Source organism: Oryx dammah, unplaced genomic scaffold, assembly GCF_014754425.2.
Source record: "Oryx dammah isolate SB20612 unplaced genomic scaffold, SCBI_Odam_1.1 HiC_scaffold_28, whole genome shotgun sequence".
Taxonomy (NCBI): Eukaryota; Metazoa; Chordata; class Mammalia; order Artiodactyla; family Bovidae; genus Oryx; species Oryx dammah.
Genome location: NW_024070212.1, coordinates 8074289 through 8096310, shown reverse-complemented (window position 1 = coordinate 8096310; position 22022 = coordinate 8074289). Strand labels below are relative to the sequence as shown.

Below are 22022 nucleotides of genomic sequence, written 5' to 3'. Positions count from 1 at the left end.
GCCCCCTGCCCTGCGTCACGTCCGGTCTCGGAGTTACCGCCCACTCGCCCCGGCACCTCCACCTCCAGGCCGCAGTTTTGTTCGGTTCCCGCGGATGATTTTGGCCATATCTTAATGTAGGACCTGCTACCTATCCCGCCCACCCCGATGAATTCCACCTGTGGTGCTTTAACTTGTGCAAGAGACGCTGCCCCTGGGAGGCGCGGGAAAGAAAGGGTTAACTGGAGAGTGGGGCGCTGGTTGAAATCTGGGTGCCAGTGCCCCTCTGCCCACCACTGGGTGGTGAGAAACGAGGGAGGGTGAACTTCCCTCAGCGATTCTTGTGGGGAAATATGCTTTGCGTCAATAAAACTGACTGTGCAGCTGCAGTCAAGAAGAGAAGCTGGGAAGACCAAGGAAGTATCTCGGAGATGGCTTTTGAATTGCGGAAATATTTGTCTGAGGAAAAAGGCTTTAATTTAATGTGAGATCAAAGACCTTTCCTCCATCTTCCCACTTTATGATTTCTTCCGGTAGCCCATAATTACCTATGATAAAGAATGTTTTGACGATTTGAGAGGTTTTACAGGGAGGGTCCTGATTCAGCCTCACAGTATGAAGAGAGAAGTCAGGGGATCTTAGAAATGTATTGCTTGAGAAGGGGGTTGGTGTCCTGATTTCTCACTTTCTTCAGGCTGGGCTTCATCATCAGGCCTCCAAACCAACTCCTGTCCCTTCTTTCGTGTCCTGGACTCCGGATACCTCGATTTTCAGTACTTTGTGCTCCACTCAGGTAACATGTTTTGTGCTCAGTTGCCTGGCATATAATAGATACTCAGTAAATGTTTGTTAAATGTATGGATGGTAGGAAACACTGGGGCACCAACCATCCACAGAAATATCTGATTAGTGGGTCATTATGCCGTGGGTCATTGTGCCCTTTAAGAGTAAAATTAAAGGAAAGGCCAGCTTTCCTGTCTCCCTATTTTAGCCTCTTATCCTTAAACTTAGGCTTCCCCATGCTAGTCAGTCTGAGGCCTGCCTATGCCCTTTACAGACTCAGAACCATGGCCGTCTCATCTTCTTCCTGGGAACTGCCCCTGGTGGCTGTGTGCCAGGTAACATCGACCCCAGACAAGGAGCAGAACTTTAAAACATGTGCTGAGCTGATTCGGGAGGCTGCCAGGCTGGGCGCTTGCCTGGCTTTCCTGCCTGAGGCATTTGACTTCATTGCACGGGACCCTGAAGAGACACAACGCCTGTCTGAGCCACTGGGTGGGAACCTTTTGGAAGAATATACCCAGCTTGCCAGGTATCAAGGAAAGGGGGAGGGAGAGGTGGTTTCTTTTTGAGTAATGTCCTAGGATTGCCAGATATGAGGGTAGAACCTTGAGAAGAGTTGCCAGTGTCCCCTCCCCCTCAGGGAATGTGGACTCTGGCTGTCCTTGGGTGGTTTCCATGAGCGTGGCCAGGACTGGGAGCAGACTCAGAAAATCTACAACTGTCATGTGATTCTGAACAACATGGGTGAGACTCTTTAGCCTGCCTCCTCAGGCAATTATACCTAAGATTCTCCAGAATTCTATTTTCTCAACTGTTTCCTTGGCCAGGGGTTTTTGGGGGTATTTGTACTTCTGTTTGTAGCCTATAAGCTATCTCCTCTTTGGGAGGAGAGGATCTAAGCTGGCTTTCTAGGGCACTAGCACTGAGTATTCTTTTTCCCTCTTACTCTAGGGTCAGTAGTGGCCACCTACAGGAAGACGCATCTGTGTGATGTAGAGATTCCAGGACAGGGGCCTATGCGTGAAAGTAACTCTACCATACCTGGGCCCAGTCTTGAGTCTCCTATCAGCACACCAGCAGGCAAGGTGGGCACTGTGAAAGGATGAGGGTAGGAGAGCAACAAGAGGGAAGAGAACACGAATCCTTGAAAGCGGTGATAGAGGACAGAAAGCCCTAAGGAGTTGGGTAGCAGGGTTATGACCAAATGCTGCGACGTAAGGGCTGCTGCTGCTGCCGCTAAGTCACTTCAGTTGTGTCCGACTCTGTGCGACCCCATAGACGGCAGCCCACCAGGCTCCCCCATCCCTGGGATTCTCCAGGCAAGAATACTGGCGTGGGTTGCCATGTCTTTCTCCAATGCATGAAAGTGAAAAGTGCAACTGAAGTCGCTCAGTCGTGCCTGACTCCTAGCGACCCCATGGACTGCAGCCTACCAGGCTCCTCTGTCCATGGGATTTTCCAGGCAAGAGTACTGGAGTGGGGTGCACTCCAGTGGGCAGGGGGGCTAAATAGGTTGTTTTTCATTCCAGATTGGTCTAGCTATCTGCTATGACATGCGGTTCCCTGAACTCTCTCTGGCATTGGTTAAGGCAGGAGCAGAAATACTTACCTACCCTTCGGCTTTTGGATCTGTTACAGGCCCAGCCCATTGGGAGGTAAGAGAATACTTACATAAGGCCTTTCTTACTTCATTCTCCTTCCTTGGTTCTACCAGTTAAAAGATTTTCTTTCTCCTTCCCACCTAATGGGAAAATTCACTTCCCCAGATTGTTGCCTCTCATAGTAGTAAATCATTCACAGGCAATTATCAAGATGGTCACAATGGGTAGATTGGGCTGTAATGTCCATGGCTTATCACTTCCCTACCAGCTGCTACATGTACTTAGTGAACAGCTATCTCCTGCATCCCTAGGTGTTATTGCGGGCCCGTGCCATTGAAACCCAGTGCTACGTAGTGGCGGCAGCACAGTGTGGACGCCACCACGAGAAGAGAGCAAGTTATGGCCATAGCATGGTGGTAGATCCCTGGGGAACAGTGGTGGCCCGCTGCTCCGAAGGACCAGGTCTTTGCCTTGCCCGAATTGACCTCAACTATCTGCAGCAGTTGCGCAAACAACTGCCTGTGTTCCAACACCGCAGGCCTGACCTCTACGGCAATCTGGGTCACCCACTGTCTTAAGACTTTTGACTTCTGTCCACTGAGACCTCCATCATGAGCTGGAGTTGTTGTGACTTGTAGGCAGGACCCAGGCGCAGCTCCCCTCACTTGGAGAACCTTGTCTCTTAATGGAACACAGGCTCAGCTTCTTGGAAAAGAAGAAACTTTCACCTGAGCTCAGATTTCAGTTTCAGAAAGGTGGAATTTAATATAGTCACTGTTTATTTCATGAAAACTGAAGTTATGCTGAGGGCTGAGCAGCACTGGCATTGAAAAAAATATATATAATCATCATAAAGTCTGTGTCTGAATATCTCTTTTGGGAACTGAAAGGGGAGGTGGTATTGTACCAGCTGGACTAGGCTCCAGTTCTAGGCCTCCTGGCTTATTCAACATGCCTCCCTACCTAAAGAAAAGTGCAACACTCAGTGCATGTCCCAGCCCCATGCTCCCAAGCTTGGGAGTGGGAGGGTAGAGCATGGGGAAAGAAAAAGAAGAAAGGCATTGCTGCCACATCACTTCACTCTCACCTATGATGGCCTTTGCCCAAGCCAGAAGAAAGCAAAAGGGGAAAGGGCTGCAGGGTACATTATTTATTTTCACTTGAACATGGAAAGAAAGTGTCACACTCCCCCTTCCCCTTTCTAGGGGGAGTGTATTTTAACCAGCAACCGCTTCTCCATCCACCCTGTGTGTGTGTGTGTGTGAGTACACACAACACCACAGTTGGGACTGACTAGGCTGACCTAGTCCTCTTACCTATTATTCCTTTGAAGAGGGTTTGACAGAGAGGGAAAAGGAAGGAGCCACACCAGGCAGAGGTTTCAAGCCATGGAATGGAGGAAACAAGGCAGAGAGGAGCAGCACCAGAGGCCAGGAGAGAGTGGAAAGGGCCACAGCTTCTTTTTTAAAAATTCTATAATTTGGGAGAGGGTGGTGATTAATTTGCAAAATACAGTTCAGAGTCCCACCTTCCACACAGCTCCCTACTGACAGCCCTTTGGTTTTTCAGACAAAGTTTAAGAGCCCTCATAAAGCCAGAAGTACTGACAACCCCTCAATGCACCCAAAAGCAGTGATCACTTCAATCCCTTACAAAGACTATGACCTATAGACTTTGCTTCTCCCTACACATTTGTCTTACGGCTCAGTGGCAAGGTGACTGTAGAGACACACATGAGGGGGTAAGTGGAAAAGGGGAACAAAGGGAAGCCAGGCACATGGGTGCAGGGAGGGGTGGGGGACACCACTTCCATTTTTCTTTTGTCTTTTCCTTTAAAAAAAAAAAAGGCAGGGGTGTGATTGGTTGGAAGGGTAGAGAACAAACCCCAGAACAGTATGGAAGCTCCAGAGGTGGGTGGTGAGAAGTCCCCAGAGAAGTGAGAAGGGGAAAAGGTCAGGGCAGTGCTTGCAGCATCAAGTTCCTCAGGAGTTTCTGTCGGCCCAGCTCATAGTCCTCCTCGTCCACGTTCACCAGCAGCTTGATGGCTTCATGGCCCACAGCCTGCTTGAGGGAGTCTGTGATAAAGACACCTTTTAGTGCCTCTAGTAACGAGCCGTTGATGTAGTCGCGCCAGAATGCATCGAGGTAGGTGAGCTCAGAGAACTTGATGTCACAGATGATGGAGCCCAGGTCCCGGGACTTGAGGATGGTGTTGGCCTGGTTAAAGCGCTCAAACTGGCGCTCGAGTGGGTCCTGCTTGTTGGAGAAGACGTTGCCCTGCAGAGCGCTCTCGTGCTGGCAGTACTCAGCCCGGACCCGCAGCCTGATGTCTGTGGGGAAAGAAGACGCACAGGAGAGACTGCATGAGAGCTGAGCTTACACCCAGGTTCTGAAAAGTTGAGAAGGACGGCAGAGGAGCACAGCTGGGAACAACACCTGACAGCTTCTCTACCTCTTCCCAGGACTAGTTCTTTTCTATGAAGCTCTGAAATCCTTGCCTCAATTCAAGAGGTTCCCTTAAATGGGACTTGCCCAGGTCAGATTATTTCCATCACTCACAAGTAGCACCTTGATTCTAAGAGATATTTTCCTAATTAACAGAAGTTCACTTTAATATTCTATCATGACTTGAGTCATACTACAATAAGGATGTCATAACAGCATCCCTTTCATCTAGTTATTACTTAGAAAGAGTTGCCACAAAGAGTTACTCTGCCACAAAGACAGAGTTCTCCACCCAGAGACTGTAACATTCAACCTCACTGTGCAACAGCGATCAAAGTGAGCCTCGCTCTAAATAGCATAAGCTGCCCATATTCCGAGGCTTCCCAGGTGGCGCTGGGGGGAAAGAACCCACCTGCACTGCAGGAGACACTAAGAGACAGGGATTGGGAAGATCCCCTGGAGAAGGAAATGGCAACCCACTCCAGTATTCTTGCCTGGAGAATCCCATAGACAGAGGAGCTTGCAAGGAGTCAGATGCGACTAAAGCAACTCAACATGCCCAGTATTCCAGCAGTTCCTTCTATTTCCCCTCCGGTGTACTCCACCTCTAGAGCCCCTGAACTTCCTCACCGCATGTCTGCTTTTCCTTGGGATCTGGTGTCACTGACTTCCGGCGTTTCCGCTGGCTCCCAAGTGTGGCTCTCCCTCGAGCTGGCCGCTTGCTACACATCTGAGGGCCCGAAGTAGGGCAGCACACCACAGGATAGTGGGGAGGCACTGACCAGAGGGAAAAAGGGAGGCACAGCAGAGGAAAAGCAGAAATGGAGACAATTCACTTGGAATGTGGAGGAATCATTCAGACTCAGCACTACAGCAGTATCAATAATGGGACTTGAAAGGTAGACACAATATGGGGACCATTATAGGACCTAGATGAAGCATTAACACCTCATCTGATTTGGAAGGAGGGGCAGATATGGGAGGGACAGTGTCCTTTCATTTAGGCTGGCAAAAGATGGGTCCAGCGTCCTCTTTCTTGATTATGGAAATTAGGGAGAGTTAACATCTCACCTGTTTTAGGTGGGTGGGGAGGCCTCGGTTCTGGGTCGCTGAGGGCTCTGGGTGTCACATAGCGAACTGATGTCTCCTCCAGGTATTTGTCTACAAGATCAGGGCACACTGTAGGGGGAGAGGGAGTCACTCAGGAAAAGACACACCCTTCCCTTCTCCTGGTCCAATCCTCCAATGCACCTCAAAAGGTTCTTCTCAGAACTCGCCAGAGTCAGTGCCTGCTTCTGCCTGGACGCCTGCGCTGCTGACTCAGGGCCGCCCACAGCTATCCCCTGACCCCAGGGTCCCAGCCCCAAGGGCAGCCTCACCAGCCCGTCTCCGCTTGAGAGTGACGTAGGGCAGCAGGTCATGGCGAGTGATGATGCGCAGCAGCTGCAGCACCTGGCGGAAGTTACTCTCATCACAGCGGCCCTGGCGCTCCAGCGCCAGCAGGAAGTCACGTCCATTTCGGATGAGGCCACGCTCGTGGTCATCAATGACGTCAACAAAGAGAAAGGAAAGAACGCGCACGTCTCTGTGTGTCAGGTGGGTGCCCACGATGTCAAACATGCGGTGCAGGCTGTACAGCCCGTGCTCCTGCTCACCGTGCTCTTCCGGCCACACCTGGCTTGCCCTCCGCTTTAGGCCCGCCATGCTGGGAGCTCAGGTACACACTGCTTTCCAGAATCCCTGCTCAGCAGCTGCAATCCCCACTATACTGTAAGGACAAGGAAAGAACCTGTGAACCACTCAATGTTAGGAACTAGTCTTAGCCGATCCTATATTCTCAGAGCCTAACACAATGCCTGGCACTGTGTAGTGCTTAATAAGCATTTATCAACTTTTACAAAGTTGTTGATTTTTTTGACTCACTGTGCAGTACGTGGGATCTTACTTCCCTTGCTCAGGGATTGAACCTGCATCCCTTGCATTGGAAGCATGGACCCTTAACCACTGGACTGCGAGGGAAGTGCCTATAAAATATTTATTAAAAAATAAAGCATAGAGCTCTCTATATTCAGCAGATGCTGCCCTAAGTCCAGATCTTACTAGAGAAAGACAGTCACATCTGCTAAGGAAGACTCACTAATTTGCAAGTTTAGTGCTACATATTCAGCAGACATTGTCCTGATTGTTCTTCTGGCCTCCAAAATACTGCTTTTGGTCCTGTGTGCTCTCCCTGACAGTGTCCCCAATCAATTCATCCCTTAAATGAAAGCAAAGTGAAGAGAAGTAGAAAATTCACTCTAAATTCTAACACAGAAGCTGTATCAGATACACTTAAGGGCTGACAACAGGGAAACTGAAAGTCTGATCTAGTTTTAATTCTGCCTATATTGTTAACAAACTGTAGCTACGTGACGTTAAGTAAGTCACTTAACTTGAAAGCCTCAGTGTCCCCATCTTCAAAACAAGGAGGAAAAAAACTACTCCTCGCAGTTATTAAGAATCCAGTGAGAAAATGCACATGAAATCACCGTAAAACTTTTCTAACTGGTTAGGAGATTTCAAAGAGACAAGCATCCTTGGCCTCTACAGCCCAGACTCATCCCTCCACAGACCTATCCTCATTTCTCCTACAGTCAAACCAAGCCCAGGAGAATCACTGCTGAGAAAGTCACTCAAATATCCACTGAAACTCATGGATTTAAATCGACACATCACTAAGCTCCTACACTGAGCGTTTGTGCAGTTCTCCTGCACCACCTGTGCTCTCTGATGGTCACACAGCATTTGGATCTATGCCGCTTTCTAACCTTTCCTCACGGTTGTCGTTTACCAATCCCGTCAATGACCAAGCACAGTCCTACGTTTATTGTGTGTTTTGGCATTTGATTCACAAATTTCCTCCATCATTGTGGGTAATGTCAGTGACCCAGCTAATAACCAATCCTCAAATCAAACAGCTTTCATCTCCTCTCCAGCCACTCATATTTACTACACTACCAAGTACCACCCAATACTACTACACCCTCTGACCACAACCTCCAATCACCCAAACAATTATAAATTCCTGTTGATACTACTTTCTATTTCTTAAATTTGCCTCACCTTTCCACCTCCTACTACCACCATGCTGGCTCAGGTCCCAATAATCTCTCACCTGGATTACTGCAGAAGCCTCTTTAAGGCTCTCCTTACAACCAATCTTAACCTGTCTAAACCCATCCCCTACATCCAACTGAATTATCTAAAATGCACAACTGACCACATCACTTTTCATCTTAACACCTCTCCACAATTCTCTCCTTGAGTTTCCCTGGCAGTGCTAGTGATAACCCACCTGCCAATGCAGGAGACATAAGAGATGTGGGTTTGCTCTCTGGATCAGGAAGATTCCCTGGAGGAGGGCACAGCAACCCACTCCAGTATTCTTGCCTGAAGAATCCCATGGACAGAGGAGCCTGGTGGGCTACAGTCCACAGGGTTACAAAGAGTCAGACACGACTGAAGTGAATTCGCATGCATAATCCTCTCCTTACCAATAAGAACACTCCAGATTCCCTACCCAACCCACCAAACCATCCAAGATCAGGCCTTTGTCACTTTTTATTTCTCTAACATTAATCATCTGTCTACAGTTCACATACATCACACAATCCATTTCTCTATAACTATCTTTAGACTATTCTCTTTGCCTGACTGGCCCTCCCTTCTTTTCCATATGCCCCGTTACACCTTTTTTCAGATGGCTAACTCCTACTCATCCTTTAAGAATCAGTTCAGGGACTTCCCTGGTGGTCCCATGGTTAAGAATCTGCCTTCCAAAGCTGGGGACACAGGTTCAATCCCTGGTGGAGAACCAAGACCCCACATGCCACAAGGCAACTAAGCCCATGTGCCACAGCAGAAGATCCTGTGTGCCTCAGCTAAGACCCCATGCAGCCAAAAATGAAATAAATAAATACTAAAAAAAATACTAATAAATACATACTAAAAAAAAAAAAATCAGTCCAGATGCCATCTTCAAATTCATTCTCCACACCCCTTCTTGGGGTTAAGTAGTCCTCTTCTGTGCTCCTATGGAACACTGTACATATATTTCCCTTAAACCATTTATCAAAGGGTACTAAAATTACCTGTACACCTATCATATCTTAAGCAACTCAAGTAGAGGGACTAGGTCATATTCATCTTTATAGTACCGAGCAACGGACGGGGGTTGGCATATACTAGGAGCAACCTGCTGTTGAACTGAACTGAACCTTCAAGAGATCACCACAAGCAATACCAATTAAGAATAAACTCACATAAGTCCAGGAGTGAGAGGACCCCATTAAAAGTACATGCAGCTCAGGTAACATGCATATTCTCTAGCGTTCCCCATACTGTAAAACTACCCCTACCATAGCAACCTACTCAACAACAATACAGGCTGTTCTGTCCATTTTATACTGTAAGAAACTGAGGCTATGTTACAAGGAAGAATCAAATGATAAACTACTTCTGAAGAGTCAAGCAACTGGGGACTCAGAAAACTGAAGAGGAAGTAGGACCTGATCTTCTCTTTTAATCCTGAAACGAACAGAGACACTCATACCCTTAAGAAAACAGGAGGTCCAACCTGGAATTACCTAGCCCCATAACATGGGTTCAGAATGTGGACAGGAAACATAGCCCATACCTAGTTATAAGAGCCAGATATCCCACCCAAAGCATGGGAAACAACTGGGATTATAGCTACTCAATTACTGACTGGTTTTCCTCATCTCTTCCTCTCGTTTCACCTGCTACAGTCACTGGCTACAAATAGAGGGGACTGAAGGAAAACAACTTCTTGCTCATAGCAGCCACATGAGAAAACTGAGCCTCCTTAGAGCCCCTACAACTTCGCCTTGTTCCTATCCCACCTGTTCCCCTTGGCCAGCTGTCTATTATGTGGATCCCAGAAAAAAACAGATGGGCAGGTTTCACATTTAACCAATCAGAAGAGTAGGTTGCTCCAGAGTTCCCTAATTCAAAGTGTCCTGACTATAAACCCAGGAAATTAGGAAGTACTGTCCCCACATACCTGGTCACTGGAAAATGAAGCACAATACAGGAAAGCACTGTGGTCCTAATTATATATTAATGGATGCAGTTCTACGATAGGCCTCAATTCTGAGGGTTACATCCCTAGATCTGAGGGGGAAACAGCCACCGTTAGGTCATAGATCCTAGGCTGGGTCAAAGTGACAGGACTTATCAGAGCTTCTAGGTCAGTGGTTCTCAATCAGGGCAATTTTGCCCACCAGGGGACATTGAGCAATATCTGGAGGCTTTTTAGATTGTCGTGACTGGGGCGTGGGAAGTGAGGGTGGTAACGGAAGGCGCTACTGGCATGCAATGAGTAAATGCAATGGATAATGCTAGACATCCTATAAAGCACAGGACGGCCTCTTACAACAAAGAATTATCTGATCCAAAATATCAATAATGCTAAAGATGAGAAATCCTATTCTAGATGGAATATGATGAAGGGTCAAAAGAAGAGACAGCACTGTCACTTGCCATCTTATATCTGGAGAAGGAAGTCATCTGGTCCCTCCAACCAAAACCCATCAAACAATATTCCAAAAGAAGAGCCAGTCAGACAAAGACTCATTTAACTTGACTAAGGAGTTTCATCCTGCTCCAGCTTTGGCTTCTCTCTCACCTGCTGCTGCCATTTAGGTGAACAGCAGGGACAGGGCTACACTCCTTCCACCCCATCCCAGGAGGTATAATCTGACCTAATTCAATCTAAATTGCTGTGAAGATTAGAGAAATGCCATCCTCTGAAAGACACAAAGGATCCTGCACTGAAACCTTGCAACCATCTTTAACATTCCAAAATGACACCAAGAGCAGACCCTTCCTTGTTAGGCTGCTGAGCAGACTTAGAGCACTTATGCAATAAAGCAAAACGTGGAAGAGGCAGAAGTTTCCCAAGGCCATGCTTGTCCTTGGGAGAAATGTCAGGAGGCTGGCATGCAGGCTAATAGGCAGCCCTCCCCACTTAATTATCATTTATGATGGCAAGTTCACTCACTCAGCAATCCACATGCAGGTTCCAAGAACCTAACTTCAGCACTGAAAGAACATGGCCAACTTCCTCTTAAACCAAAATATATTCAGCTTACTGTTGCAGTGAATCGAGGGAACTACCCAGAAATTATACAGAGATTCTAGATGAAAGGTATCAGAGCAGTGAGGAGAATGTACACCCTCCAAACAGAAGATGAGAAAGAACTTCAGAATCTTGGTGCCTGAAATATTGCCAGACACCAAGAGACAACACTCCAGTAAACAAGAGTCCTGATCCTGCAGGCTGGCTTGAGTCTATCTGAGAGCCTAGCATGTAGATCACCCCTAAGGGGTTCCCAAGACTAATCCTGTATTTTGATGAACTGCTGCGTTTCCTGGCACTGTAGGAGTTTTTATTGTTTGTTTTCTTTAGGTAGGCACAAGCCAGCCAAGGGCCAACAGTCTATATGTATCCACAGGCCTTCCTCTCGATGAATTGTCATCTGGTAGGTTTCTACTCCCAAGCAAAGTCTAGTCTCATTCCAACCAGGAATGAGAGCTGTAGTTTTTGAGGTATTTGATTCTCTCAGAAGCCCTTGGAAGTCATGTGGAAGAAATTAGAGAGTGATGTCTTAAAATGAAAACAACATTATAGTTTCATCCCAACAGAACTGGAGGTGTCTGACTCTCTCACAAGCCCTTTTGAGAGGGAAAATCTGAAAAAGGGTGATGTCTTAAAACTTGAAATGTAAAGGATACGGAAAACCTTAAAAAATGACTAAGACTACATAAAGAAAGAGCTTTCTTGCTGGTAGGACCCAGAAAATGTAACCAAATATCTGGAAGTCAGAATTACAAAGTATGTTTTCAAAATGAAACTTCCAGAACAACTAGGAGAAAGAGTAAGCTGCAAGAAAAGCCTGCCCGCAGCAGCCCGCAGCGGTGTCTCAGGGATCCTCCAAGGGCAACATTTGGGAGACATTGTTCTAGAGTACAAAATTCCACATGTTTACAAATGTTTCTCTCAGAGCTGACCAAGATGACTAGACAGTAACAAAACAGGGCTGGAGGCTTGTCCTAAGACACCTAATTTCTGTTCTCTTTCCCTCCTATCAGTTTCCAGTGACCTAAGAGACAACGACTGTAACAAATCTTATGTACTTGGTTGGGTGACTGAAAACCCATTTTCCCTGTCATCTACTCCATTACTACACTCAACCCTCAATATGTCATTTCCATTCCCTTTCATTGTTTGAAAACAAACAAAAAGTTCCAGACTTACCTCTGCAGGAAACTTAATTTCCCAGGTCTCTTCCTAGCATAAGGTTCAAAGCCAGCAGCAAAACAAAAACAAGGGGGGAAAGTGTCAATTTTCAAGCTTTACTTTGACACCTCAAAGGCCCAAAGAGTCAATCTCAGCTGCAAAAATATACAGACAAGCCTAAAGCTATTTCAACTGTAATGATACACTCTAAGCTAAATGGGAGAACTCACTTCCAACAAAGTCCCCAGGTTTCGCTAACCTATTACCCAATTCATTAAACAATAGCAACTCTGAGAATGTCCAGTCTCAGTGGCTTATGGCAAAAAAGTCCCAAATTTAACAACTTGTGGGGGGCCGGGGAGGGGGGACCAATTATTCTCTGACACCTCAATCCTCAATCTCCTGTGAGGCCCACCTACTTTGTTACACTATCAACACTGACTTCATCTTTAGATGAACCAGGAGGAAAGTGGTTACAGCGAAAGAAGGCACATTCTTTTCATCACTTCATTTGAGAGACCGTAGCTGTCTTCACTCTTTTCCTTACCTAGTACACAGTGAGAACGAAATATCCACTGGGGCAGCATCTACTCAAACATCTACATTTCACTGGGAACATTTTTTTTATACACGGGTACTGACCCTCCCTCCAGCAAAATAAAGAGTCTGGAAACTAAAGCGCTCAATTAGCCTAGATGCCGTCCTGAGTTTTCTGCTCCCTTTCTCAGACTTCACAGCCTTGACTTCAGCATACAGAACAACACAGCATGCATGTTTCCCCATTCCGACATTGATAATTACTTAAAACTAGGCAAGTCCTTTACTCCTTCCACACAACAGCGATACCAGGGTCCTCCTTTCCCCTTCTTTTCGTAACCAGGAAAAACAAGGGTGCTTTTGGAAATCCAGTTGAACCCTCATCAACCCCAATTCTCTAAACCCACAAGACCATTCCCTTCTGCCCGTCCCACCCTAGCAAAAGCTAAAAGGCCTGGCAATTAGAATTGGCTGCAACTGATGCTGCTTAACTCTGCTCTCTCTTCCTTTCCACAGGGGAAAGGGAAACCCCTGAACCTCTATCATTCGTGCAGCTCCACTCTCCTATCTCCCATCCCATTCCCCTTCCTCCCAAACTTTCCTCCCAGTCTCTCACTTTCTCCATTACCTCGTTACACCGACACGCTCTCCAGTCCCCAAACCTCCGTTTTCTCCTTTTCCACCCAAATTCTCCCCTAGGCCCTTCCCCCTCGCACCTCCAATTTAACACTTTCAGAACCTCCCCCCAAATGTCTCAAACCCAATCCTCACCTCTCGCCTCTCCACTACAGCCCTTACGTGAGTCCAGTTCTCCCCACCACTTGCCACAAGCCCCACTCTCCCTCACCCCCTCACCCCCCGCCCTCCCGCTCCCACCCCCGTGGCCCGGCGGGCCCGCAGCCCCACTCCCCACCTCGGCCTCTCTAACACCCCAGCCCGGCCCAGCCTCGGCCCTTGTTTACGCCCCTCCCCTGCCCCACTCCCCCGCCTCGACCCTGCCTGCCCGCACAGTGGCCACCTCCCCCGCACGCCCCCTCCGCCGCTCCCCTCCCCCACCTCGCAGCGTCCCGTCACCTCCCTCTCCTGAGGTTCTCAAGCTGGACGTCGCCACCGCCTCCCCCTCCACTTTCCTTCCCCAAGCCCTTCGCGGCCCCGCCCGGCCCCGCCCCGTCCCGCTCGACTCCCCCTCCCCACTCCGGCCGCCCCGCCGCCTCACTCTCGGCTCAGGTTCGGCGCCGCCATGTTGGATCCATCCGCGCCGCGCTCCCGGGCCTGTCTCACGGCGCCGCATCCGGGCTCCAGCCGCCGCCGCCGCCGCCGCCGCCACCGCGGGCGTGGGGGAGGGGAGAGGCGGGCGGGGGTGGCGGCATCCTGAACACCGCCTCCCGGAACCTGGCCGGTTAGTGGCGGCTTCGAGACCATAGTGAGGCATGAGCCGGAGTAGCCATGCTAGGTGAGGGCAGCCTGGCAGCGGCATTAAACAGGGAGTGGATAGCTTCACTTTGGTACCGGAGACTAGAGATTGGCAGCCATCTTGCTTTGGGGCAAGCTGGCAACGCACGTTTTTCTTCTGTACGGCTTCAGGGCGGTAGTAAGGCCTGTGAGAGGTTGCACTCTCTAGTGTGGAAACGTTGGTGGGACCCGAGCTGGCTGGTGTCGACTTCAAGATCCACTGACAGACTGCGACAGGCAGCCATGACGCAGAAGGGCGGAATATTACGAGGGTCCGATTCCCCTACGAACTTGGGGGAAGGTTCACGATCTGGGTTTGACCTTTGCCCTGAGCTTCCTGGTAACCCGGACGTTCCGTAAACTTGGGTCCGGAACAGAAATCACTGGTCAGTTGCCCTCTCGGATTTCACTTTTTGAGCATTTGCTTTTTGAGCACCCGCTTCCTGAAGGAAGTGTCACCTAAGCTGAACCCTGGAGTGTTGGGAATTGGGGGTGGGAGACTGGGTACCTTCTGGAGCTGCCAGCAGCGTGGTATGGCTAAGGAGGGGTAAATAGATGGGTTCTGTGAGGTTGGGAGGGGCCGGTTTGCGCAAGGCCACGTAAATTATTTTTTCCTAAGGGTAATGAATAGGTTTTGAAGAGTCTTAGCAGAGGTGTAAACAAATATATTTGCATTTTAAAAGATCAGAGGTAGCAATGGGTAGAATGAATTGGAGGGGGCGAAGTTAGAGGCAAGAACGGTTAGGACGCTCTTACCCCAAAGAGAGACCACAGTGGTCTGGCCTGTAGGAGGGTGTGTACAGATGGTGGGGGAATGATCGGAAATGTATATGAGGCCGAGAGAGGAATCCAAGGTATTTCCCGGTGTTCTGGCTTGGGCACCTAGGGATTAATGATGCCATTTTCATTATTTGAGGTCGGGGAAGGTGGGGGAGAGAATGAGTTTTAAATGCCTGTGGGATATCCGTTAGACAATGGAATGTTACATAATGTGGGTTGGGAGTCCAAAAGGAAAGTTTAGAGTGTGTGTTGTTGAAACCATGGAAGTGGATAAGATGGCCTAGAAAGAGGAATAACTGCATTTAAGAGATGAGGTGAGGAAAGAGGGGAGAAAGAGGACACTGAGAAGGGACAAGTATAAAAAAGAAACCAGAAATATCAAGGAAATTGGTCCGTATTAAAGCAGATTTAAAAAATCACGTTAAGATGTGGACTACAATGTGTCCATTGGATTTTGCAACAAGTAAGTCATTTAGTAACTGGCGAAAGCTGTTTCAAAAATATAGTGGGGTAGAAACAACGAGGTAAATTGAGTTACTAGAAAGGCACAATGTATAAAGATAGTTTTCTTCACAATGTTAATGGTAAAGGGGGGATAGCAGTAGGGTACAGCATATGGGAGAATTTCACAGAAAAGGAAAGAGTTTTAGATAACTGTGGGACAGCCAGATAGAGATGTCCAAATGACAGTTGAATGTACGAATCTAAAACATGGGAGAAAGTTACATTAAGTTGGAAAAAAAAAAAAGCGAATACATGCATATTTATACAAGCATTAGAAAATTAGTTATGAAGAGTGGGCTTGGGAGGGATGAAACATACTTTTTATTTAGGATTCATCTTTACTGTTTTACTGTATACATAACATACATTACTTTTATAGAAAGCTGCTTTTTAAAAACTTCAATAATGTATAGGCCAGAAATTCTGAATCATGGACATTTCAGTTGTTGTTGAAGCCATAGATTTTACTATGCTCCCCCAGAGAGCAGCAGAGGGCTAGGCAGAGGCCTTGGTGAAGTCTAGCACTGAAGGCCTAAGTAGACGAGCCCTCGGAGAATCTTTGAAAGGGAACAGCCAGTGAGGAACCAGCCTGGTTCCTGGTTGTCACAAAGTCAGAAGGAAGAGAGTGTGTCAAGAGGAGAGAAGTTGTTGATATCCCCAGAAAGGCAGCTAACAAGGAAAGTTAAAAGCTAGCTCCAAACTCAGGTTTCCTGGAAACTTGACATAAAGGTAAAATCCATATCTTGACCCTTCACTAAATATTATTGCAATTCAACCTCTGCTATTCCATCATTATATGTCACAGCTGACCCCCAGTCTTTCAATGTGTCTTCAAGTAAATACCAGTCAATTCTTGCACCATAAATGTTTTCACATTTAAGAATGCTTCCTCTCCCATTCTTATTAAAGCCCTTAGGCTGCCATCAAGAAAAACTTCTGTTGCCAGAAATGGTAAAGTTAAGGAATTGAAAGTAGGAATATAGGTTGAGAAGGCCAAGAACTAACTACTGATCACATGGATTTTCCTAAAACCACCCAGATAGGAGGGCTTCCCAGGTGGCACTAGTGGTAAAGAACCTGCCTGCCAATGCAGGAGACATAAGAGACACAGGTTAGAAACCTGGGTCAGAAGATCCTCTGGAGGAGGGCATGGCAACCCACTCCAGTATTCTTGCCTGGAGAATCCCATGGACAGAGGAGTCTGGCTGCTACAGCCCATAGAGTCTCAAAGAGTCGGACAACTTAAGTGACTTAGCACATCCATACACATACCCAGTCTGGCACAGAGGGATTATTTAATAGGCACAGGAGTTTTCAGTAAGCGGGAGGGATAAAGGACAATAGAGCCAAATGGTATAAGCTTCAGAGAAGGAGGAGTTTTTACAAGAGGATGAGAGCATGATCATCTGAAAGTAGCAGTGAACTGTAAAAAGAAGGACGATCCCCTGCCCTGGTTTCCTGCAGGACTGGGAAGAATAAACAGTCTCTACCAGGTTGAAAGGAAAAGATATCCATTAGAAAAAGCCAAAACTGTCTCTCCCCCTTTCACCACCACCCCATACTGGAACTCTTCCGTTGTGAACAGCCTGTACTCCATCCTCATTTTCTTCAGATAACTCTCTTTCCTAGAGGAAGAGTCATCAGGGCAGAGGTTGCTACCTGTAATGCATGGAATGGGTATGTGCCCCTACCCACATAAGCTCATAAAAGAGACAGGCACTACTTATAATTGAATCGTATTCTCTCCCTGTCCATATTAGGAAGTGGTTTGATGCCCAGCAATCGTGACATCATGGTGGGAATTCCTTTCCAGGAGCCCATCTCTCTTCCAAACTTAAGCCAACTCCATTTAGAGGACTAGAGAGGAGAGGCCTTCTCTAGTGGTGTGGTGTCTTATCTGCTCAGTGCAGCCTCTGGGGAGATGACCTATCACCCTCTTCGCTCACAATGGAAAGATAAAGAAAGGACTAGAATTTTTCTTCATTAGGCCTGCAAAGTAATCCCTCTTCCTCTATAGGACTATACCTAATCCTTTTCCCTGGGGCCAAACCTTAACTAAATTTTACAGATTCCAGACATTAAGACAATCCCCTGGCCAGCTGTTCCTAAGTTAGTCCATTCATGACTGCATTCATGACTAGGAATGTTTTCTTTTGGGAGTGGGAGCTGGAAATACACTCTTAAAACATGAAGAGTTGGGAATTCCCTGGTGGTCTAGTGGTTAGGACTCCACACTTCCACTGCAGGGGACACAGTTTCAATCCTTGGTCAAGGAACTTAATATCCCACATACTGCACTGCATGGCCCAAAACAAAAAACATGAATCCTCAGGACTTTCCTGGTGGTCCAGTGGCTAAGAGATCATAATGCCCTTAACAGAGAGCTAAGCAGACTTCCTGAGGTGAAATGGAATAAAGGCTAACCAAACCAAGGAGACGCATTTATGCCCAGCACTGAGAAAGAAATATTTCAAACACTAAGATTTTTTTTGTTCAATTCAGTTGCTCAGTGATGTCAGAGTCTTTGCAACCCCATGGACTGGAGCATGCCAGGCCTCCCTGTCCATCACCAACTCCTGGAGCTTACTCAAACTCATGTCCATTAAGTTGGTGATGCCATCCAACCATCTCATCCTGTGTTGTCCCCTTCTCCTCCCACCTTCAATCTTTCCCAGCATCAGGGTCTTTTCAAATGAGTCAGTTCTTCGCATCAGGTGGCCAATGTACTGGAGTTTCTGCTTCAGCATCAGTCCTTCCAATGAGTATTCAGGACTGATTTCCTTTAGGATGGACTTTTGTTGTTGTTGTTAGTTGTAGCTAAACAGTTGTTTCCCTTTTGCTTGAACTATATGTCATCTCTACAGTTAAAGCAAAAACTTCATCTCTTGTCTAATGTTCTTTTTCCACCCTCTCCTTACTTCAACTAAAAACTCAAGAAAACTCTGAGAAGATTGAGAACCCTGTATAGGACTCTCTTGTTCCTCCTCCTTTCATGTCCCTTTCTTTATATCCATCCCTGTCTCTTCCTTGGAGCCTCAACTGAGAGAACATTCCTCCAGCTTTCAGGCAGGCCCCCAGGGCCAGGGGAGCCTGGTGGGCTCCCATCTCTGGGGTTGCACAGAGTCGGACATGACTAAAGCAACTTAGCAGCAGCAGCAGCCTCCAGTTGGACCCTGGTTTCCATTCTTTTCTACTTCTCAATACACTCTATTCCCACAATTATCTCTTCCTCCGTTCGAATCTTTAAACAAACATCCTTCAGTTACCTTTCACATGATCCCATTTCCAGTACGTCCTGCACTTAATTCACTGTAATTTTCGGTGATTAGAAAAGCCTTTTTTTCTGTGCTTAAAAAAAAATCTCTTTGTAACTTCCATTTATTGGCCCTGTCTTTTTTCCTCTAGATCAACACATCAGAGCTAAATGTCAGCCCTTCAGAGAGCTACTATCATCTCCTTACTAAGTATTTTTTTCCAAGTCCAATGGTATTACCACTTAAAATTATAGTAGATCTCTCATCTTTCTTAATCTGAATACTCTATTGAGATTGCTTGGCTCAGTCTATGCTGTTCCCATTTCTGCCAGATTAAAATCTCTCTTTGAGCTAGACATTTCCTTAAATAATTCTATACCCTGTTAGTAACCCATTGCCACAAGTATACTCTTGATGCTTCCAGGCCCACTTGGATCCCTATGTCATTGCCTGGGCTTTACTCTTGAACTTTATCCTACAGTGACTTGCTGACCTGACAATTCTCTCTAGTTCTTGGTTCCCCATTAACTCTAAGCTGCTCCAATTTCTCATTTTCATTTTCACCTAAAGCATCATGTTAGCTAATTTCAGTTGTACTTCTAGTTCAGTCCAACTCTTTGTGACCTGGTGGACTACAGCATGCCAGGCTTCCCTGTCCATCACCAGCTCCCAGAGTTTGCGCAAACTCATGTCCATCGAGTTGGTGATGCCATTCAACCATCTCATCCTCTGTCGTCTCCTCTCCACCTGCCTTCAGTCTTGCCCAGCATCAAGGTCTTTTCCAATGAGTCAGTTCTTCGCATCAGGTGGCCAAGGTATTGGGAGTTTCAGCTTCAGCATCAGTCCTTCCAGTGAGTATTCAGGACTTATTTCCTTTAGGATTGACTGGTTTGATCTCCTTGCAGTTCAAGGAACCCTCAAGAGTCTTCTCCAACATCACAGTTCATAAGCATCAATTTTTCAGTGCTCAGCTTTCTTTATAGTCCAACTCTTACATCCATACATGACTACTGGAAAAACCATAGGTTTGATTAGACAGACCTGTGGCTCAGACGGTAAAGCGTCTGTCTACAATGCCGGACGCCCGAGTTCAATCCCTGGGTTGGGAAGATTCCCTGGAGAAGGAAATGGCAGTCCACTCCAGGACTATTGCCTGGAAAATCTCATGGATGGTGGAGCCTGGTAGGCTACAGTCTGTGGGGTCGAAAAGAGTCAGACACGACTGAGCGACTTCACTTTCACGTTTTTGTTGGTAAAGTAATGACTCTGCTTTTTAATATGCTGTCTAGGTTGGTCATAGCTTTTCTTCCAAGGAGAAGAAAAGGTTAGTTTCTAACCTAGCTGTAAGCCTTTAGCTAGAATCCCAGTGTCTCCTGGCTCCTGAATAGAAGAGTAGAGACCACAGTCAGCCACTGAATCCTAAGGATCTGCTCTCTAACATTCTCCTTAACTTGTTTCCTTCATTTGCCACCTCTGACCTTCACTAACAAGACTTTAACTAACTCTGTTAACTTCCCTGAGCTTGTTTTCTTATCTGTAAAAGGAGCATATATAAAATAACATTCATGTCATAGGTCATTGTTTTAAAAATTATATTAAATAATATATGTGAGCTGTCAACACAGGGCCTCACTCATTGTAAACACTAGATAAATATTACCTAATATTTATATGTAACAGTTTTCACCAGTTTTCAGAAATTCAGGAGATTCTTTGTATTTCTCTGCTGCTCCCACAGGAATGACTTTTTCCAAGTCATTGGTTATCCTACAGGCAGGCCGTGACAAAAAACAGCCCTGTCCTACCAACCCCTCCAGTTAATTAGAGATTTAATTCTCTTTTTAGTTGTTGTTCGGAGAAGGCAGTGGCAGCCCATTCCAGTACTCTTGCCTGGAAAATCCCATGGATGGAGGAGCCTGGTGGGCTGCATGCAGTCCATGGGGTCACTAAGAGTCGGATGCGACTGAGCGAATTCACTTTCACTTTTCACTTTCATGCATTGGAGAAGGAAATGGCAACCCACTCCAGTGTTCTTGCCTGGAGAATCCCAGGGATGGGGGAGCCTGGTGGGCTGCCATCTATGGGATCGCACAGAGTCGGACACGACTGAAGTGACTTAGCAGCAGCAGCAGCAGCAGTTGTTGTTCAGTCAAATGAAAGTATTTCTGTATTCTAGCAAATTCACTATTTTTTCAAAGAACATATCAGGAAACTGTTAGTTTTTTTTTTTTTTTCCTGAAATCAAGATATGGTGTCTCTGTGATGTTCCTCTAGTCTGCTACTCTAGTAACACTGACAAGGAAAGTCATCCAGTCATTTACTTAATATATATACATTAAGCATTTACTAATGTCAAGTGCTGTTATAGGCATATAGGGTAGGATACACAGCGGTGAATAAACAGACATGGTCCATGTCTTCATGGAGTTTATTGTTTACATGGGTGGACTGCCTAAGGAAAGAAAATAGCAAGTATACCATTTTAAACTGAGATAGGTGCTATGAAGGAAAAGAACAGAATGCTGTGACAGAACAGGAATGATCAGGGAAAGCTCTCTTTGAGGAGGTAACACAGAAGCTGAGACCCAAAGAGCCCAAAGGAGCCAGTGTGCTTGCAGAAGACTGTCTGGAATGAGAGCATACATGCTCGAGGCCCAAAGGCGAGGAAGAGCCGACACCTCGGGCGACTGAGTCACATCACGGTGAACCACTGCTGGCATCTGGGGATCACTGCTTTCTTTTCTCGTTTATAAAATAATCTTTAATAACTGTTCTATAATTGTAAAAGAATCAATAATCTTAATTGTTTAGTTTCCAGAATTCACCATCTAGAATTTCCCTCTTTAAAAATGTGGACATTTACCACATTGTGAGTTCTTCAGACCACCTTTGCGGAAAACAATTTCACTTACAAAATATTTCTGATTTCTAGAATACCATGTATCCAGGCCCTGAACTCATTTAAGATGCTGAGAATCCTGTTATCATTTTAGCTAGTCATCAGTGAAATTATAACTAACAAAAAGAATTTTCCTAACTCAGTTTACCTCATTTCTTCATGTTTTCTCCCAAGCTAGCTAATTATAAACATTTTTATATAGCCAAAATAATAATGTAATTATCAGTATTGCAGATGATAGCTTATTATATATATAGATATAATCAACTTTAAAATTATTACAAGTAATAGAATTTAGCAAAGGGACTGGGAGAGGAACTATCATGCAGAAATAAATATCCTTTATATATAAACAATAAACATATAATTTTAAAACGACACAATTGCAACAAATCGGATAAAATGCCTAGGAATAACTAAAAAGAAGGGGCAAGATCTGCATAAATGAAATTTTCTTTCCCCCACACTTCAAGGCTTGCAGGATCTTA

At 46.2% G+C, this 22022-nt stretch overlaps 2 protein-coding genes across 8 annotated transcripts; one reads left to right on the top strand and one right to left on the bottom strand.

Moving 5' to 3' along the window:
• Positions 1-19: 19 nt before the first annotated feature.
• NIT1 (nitrilase 1) lies at positions 20-3218 on the top strand. Of its 3 annotated transcripts, none has more exons than XM_040230062.1 (7): positions 20-116; positions 674-772; positions 1037-1291; positions 1403-1506; positions 1714-1847; positions 2292-2417; positions 2675-3218. In XM_040230062.1, coding segments are annotated over exons 1-7 (987 nt in total). In that variant the 5' UTR covers positions 20-114; the 3' UTR covers positions 2942-3218. The 3 variants fall into 3 exon arrangements, with proteins under 3 accessions (XP_040085996.1, XP_040085997.1, XP_040085998.1); XM_040230063.1 differs by lacking the exon at positions 20-116 and adding an exon at positions 135-282; XM_040230064.1 differs by lacking the exons at positions 20-116; positions 674-772 and adding an exon at positions 298-463.
• On the bottom strand, positions 3103-14441 carry DEDD (death effector domain containing). Of its 5 annotated transcripts, none has more exons than XM_040230065.1 (6): positions 13862-14441; positions 12127-12159; positions 6188-6576; positions 5880-5987; positions 5439-5585; positions 3103-4693 (listed from the first exon to the last, which is right to left on the bottom strand). In XM_040230065.1, the coding sequence occupies exons 3-6, from the start codon at positions 6510-6512 to the stop codon at positions 4317-4319; spliced, it is 957 nt and encodes a 318-aa protein (XP_040085999.1). In that variant the 5' UTR covers positions 6513-6576; positions 12127-12159; positions 13862-14441; the 3' UTR covers positions 3103-4316. The 5 variants fall into 5 exon arrangements, with proteins under 5 accessions (XP_040085999.1, XP_040086001.1, XP_040086002.1 ...); XM_040230067.1 differs by lacking the exon at positions 13862-14441 and adding an exon at positions 13702-13803 and having other exon boundaries at positions 3125-4693; XM_040230068.1 differs by lacking the exon at positions 13862-14441 and adding an exon at positions 12910-13517 and having other exon boundaries at positions 3125-4693.
• Positions 14442-22022: the final 7581 nt, after the last annotated feature.

Coding starts and splice junctions, on each gene's coding strand:
- NIT1 (XM_040230064.1), top strand. CDS start 333: ATGCTTTGCGTCAATAAAACTGACTGTGCAGCTGCAGTCAAGAAGAGA. Junction 464..1,036: donor GAAAAAGGCTTTAATTTAAT/GTGAGATCAAAG, acceptor TGCCCTTTACAG/ACTCAGAACCATGGCCGTCT. Junction 2,418..2,674: donor CAGGCCCAGCCCATTGGGAG/GTAAGAGAATAC, acceptor CTGCATCCCTAG/GTGTTATTGCGGGCCCGTGC.
- DEDD (XM_040230065.1), bottom strand. CDS start 6,512: ATGGCGGGCCTAAAGCGGAGGGCAAGCCAGGTGTGGCCGGAAGAGCAC. Junction 5,988..6,187: donor TCTCAAGCGGAGACGGGCTG/GTGAGGCTGCCC, acceptor CTCCCCCTACAG/TGTGCCCTGATCTTGTAGAC. Junction 4,694..5,438: donor CAAGGAAAAGCAGACATGCG/GTGAGGAAGTTC, acceptor CTTTCCCCACAG/ACATCAGGCTGCGGGTCCGG.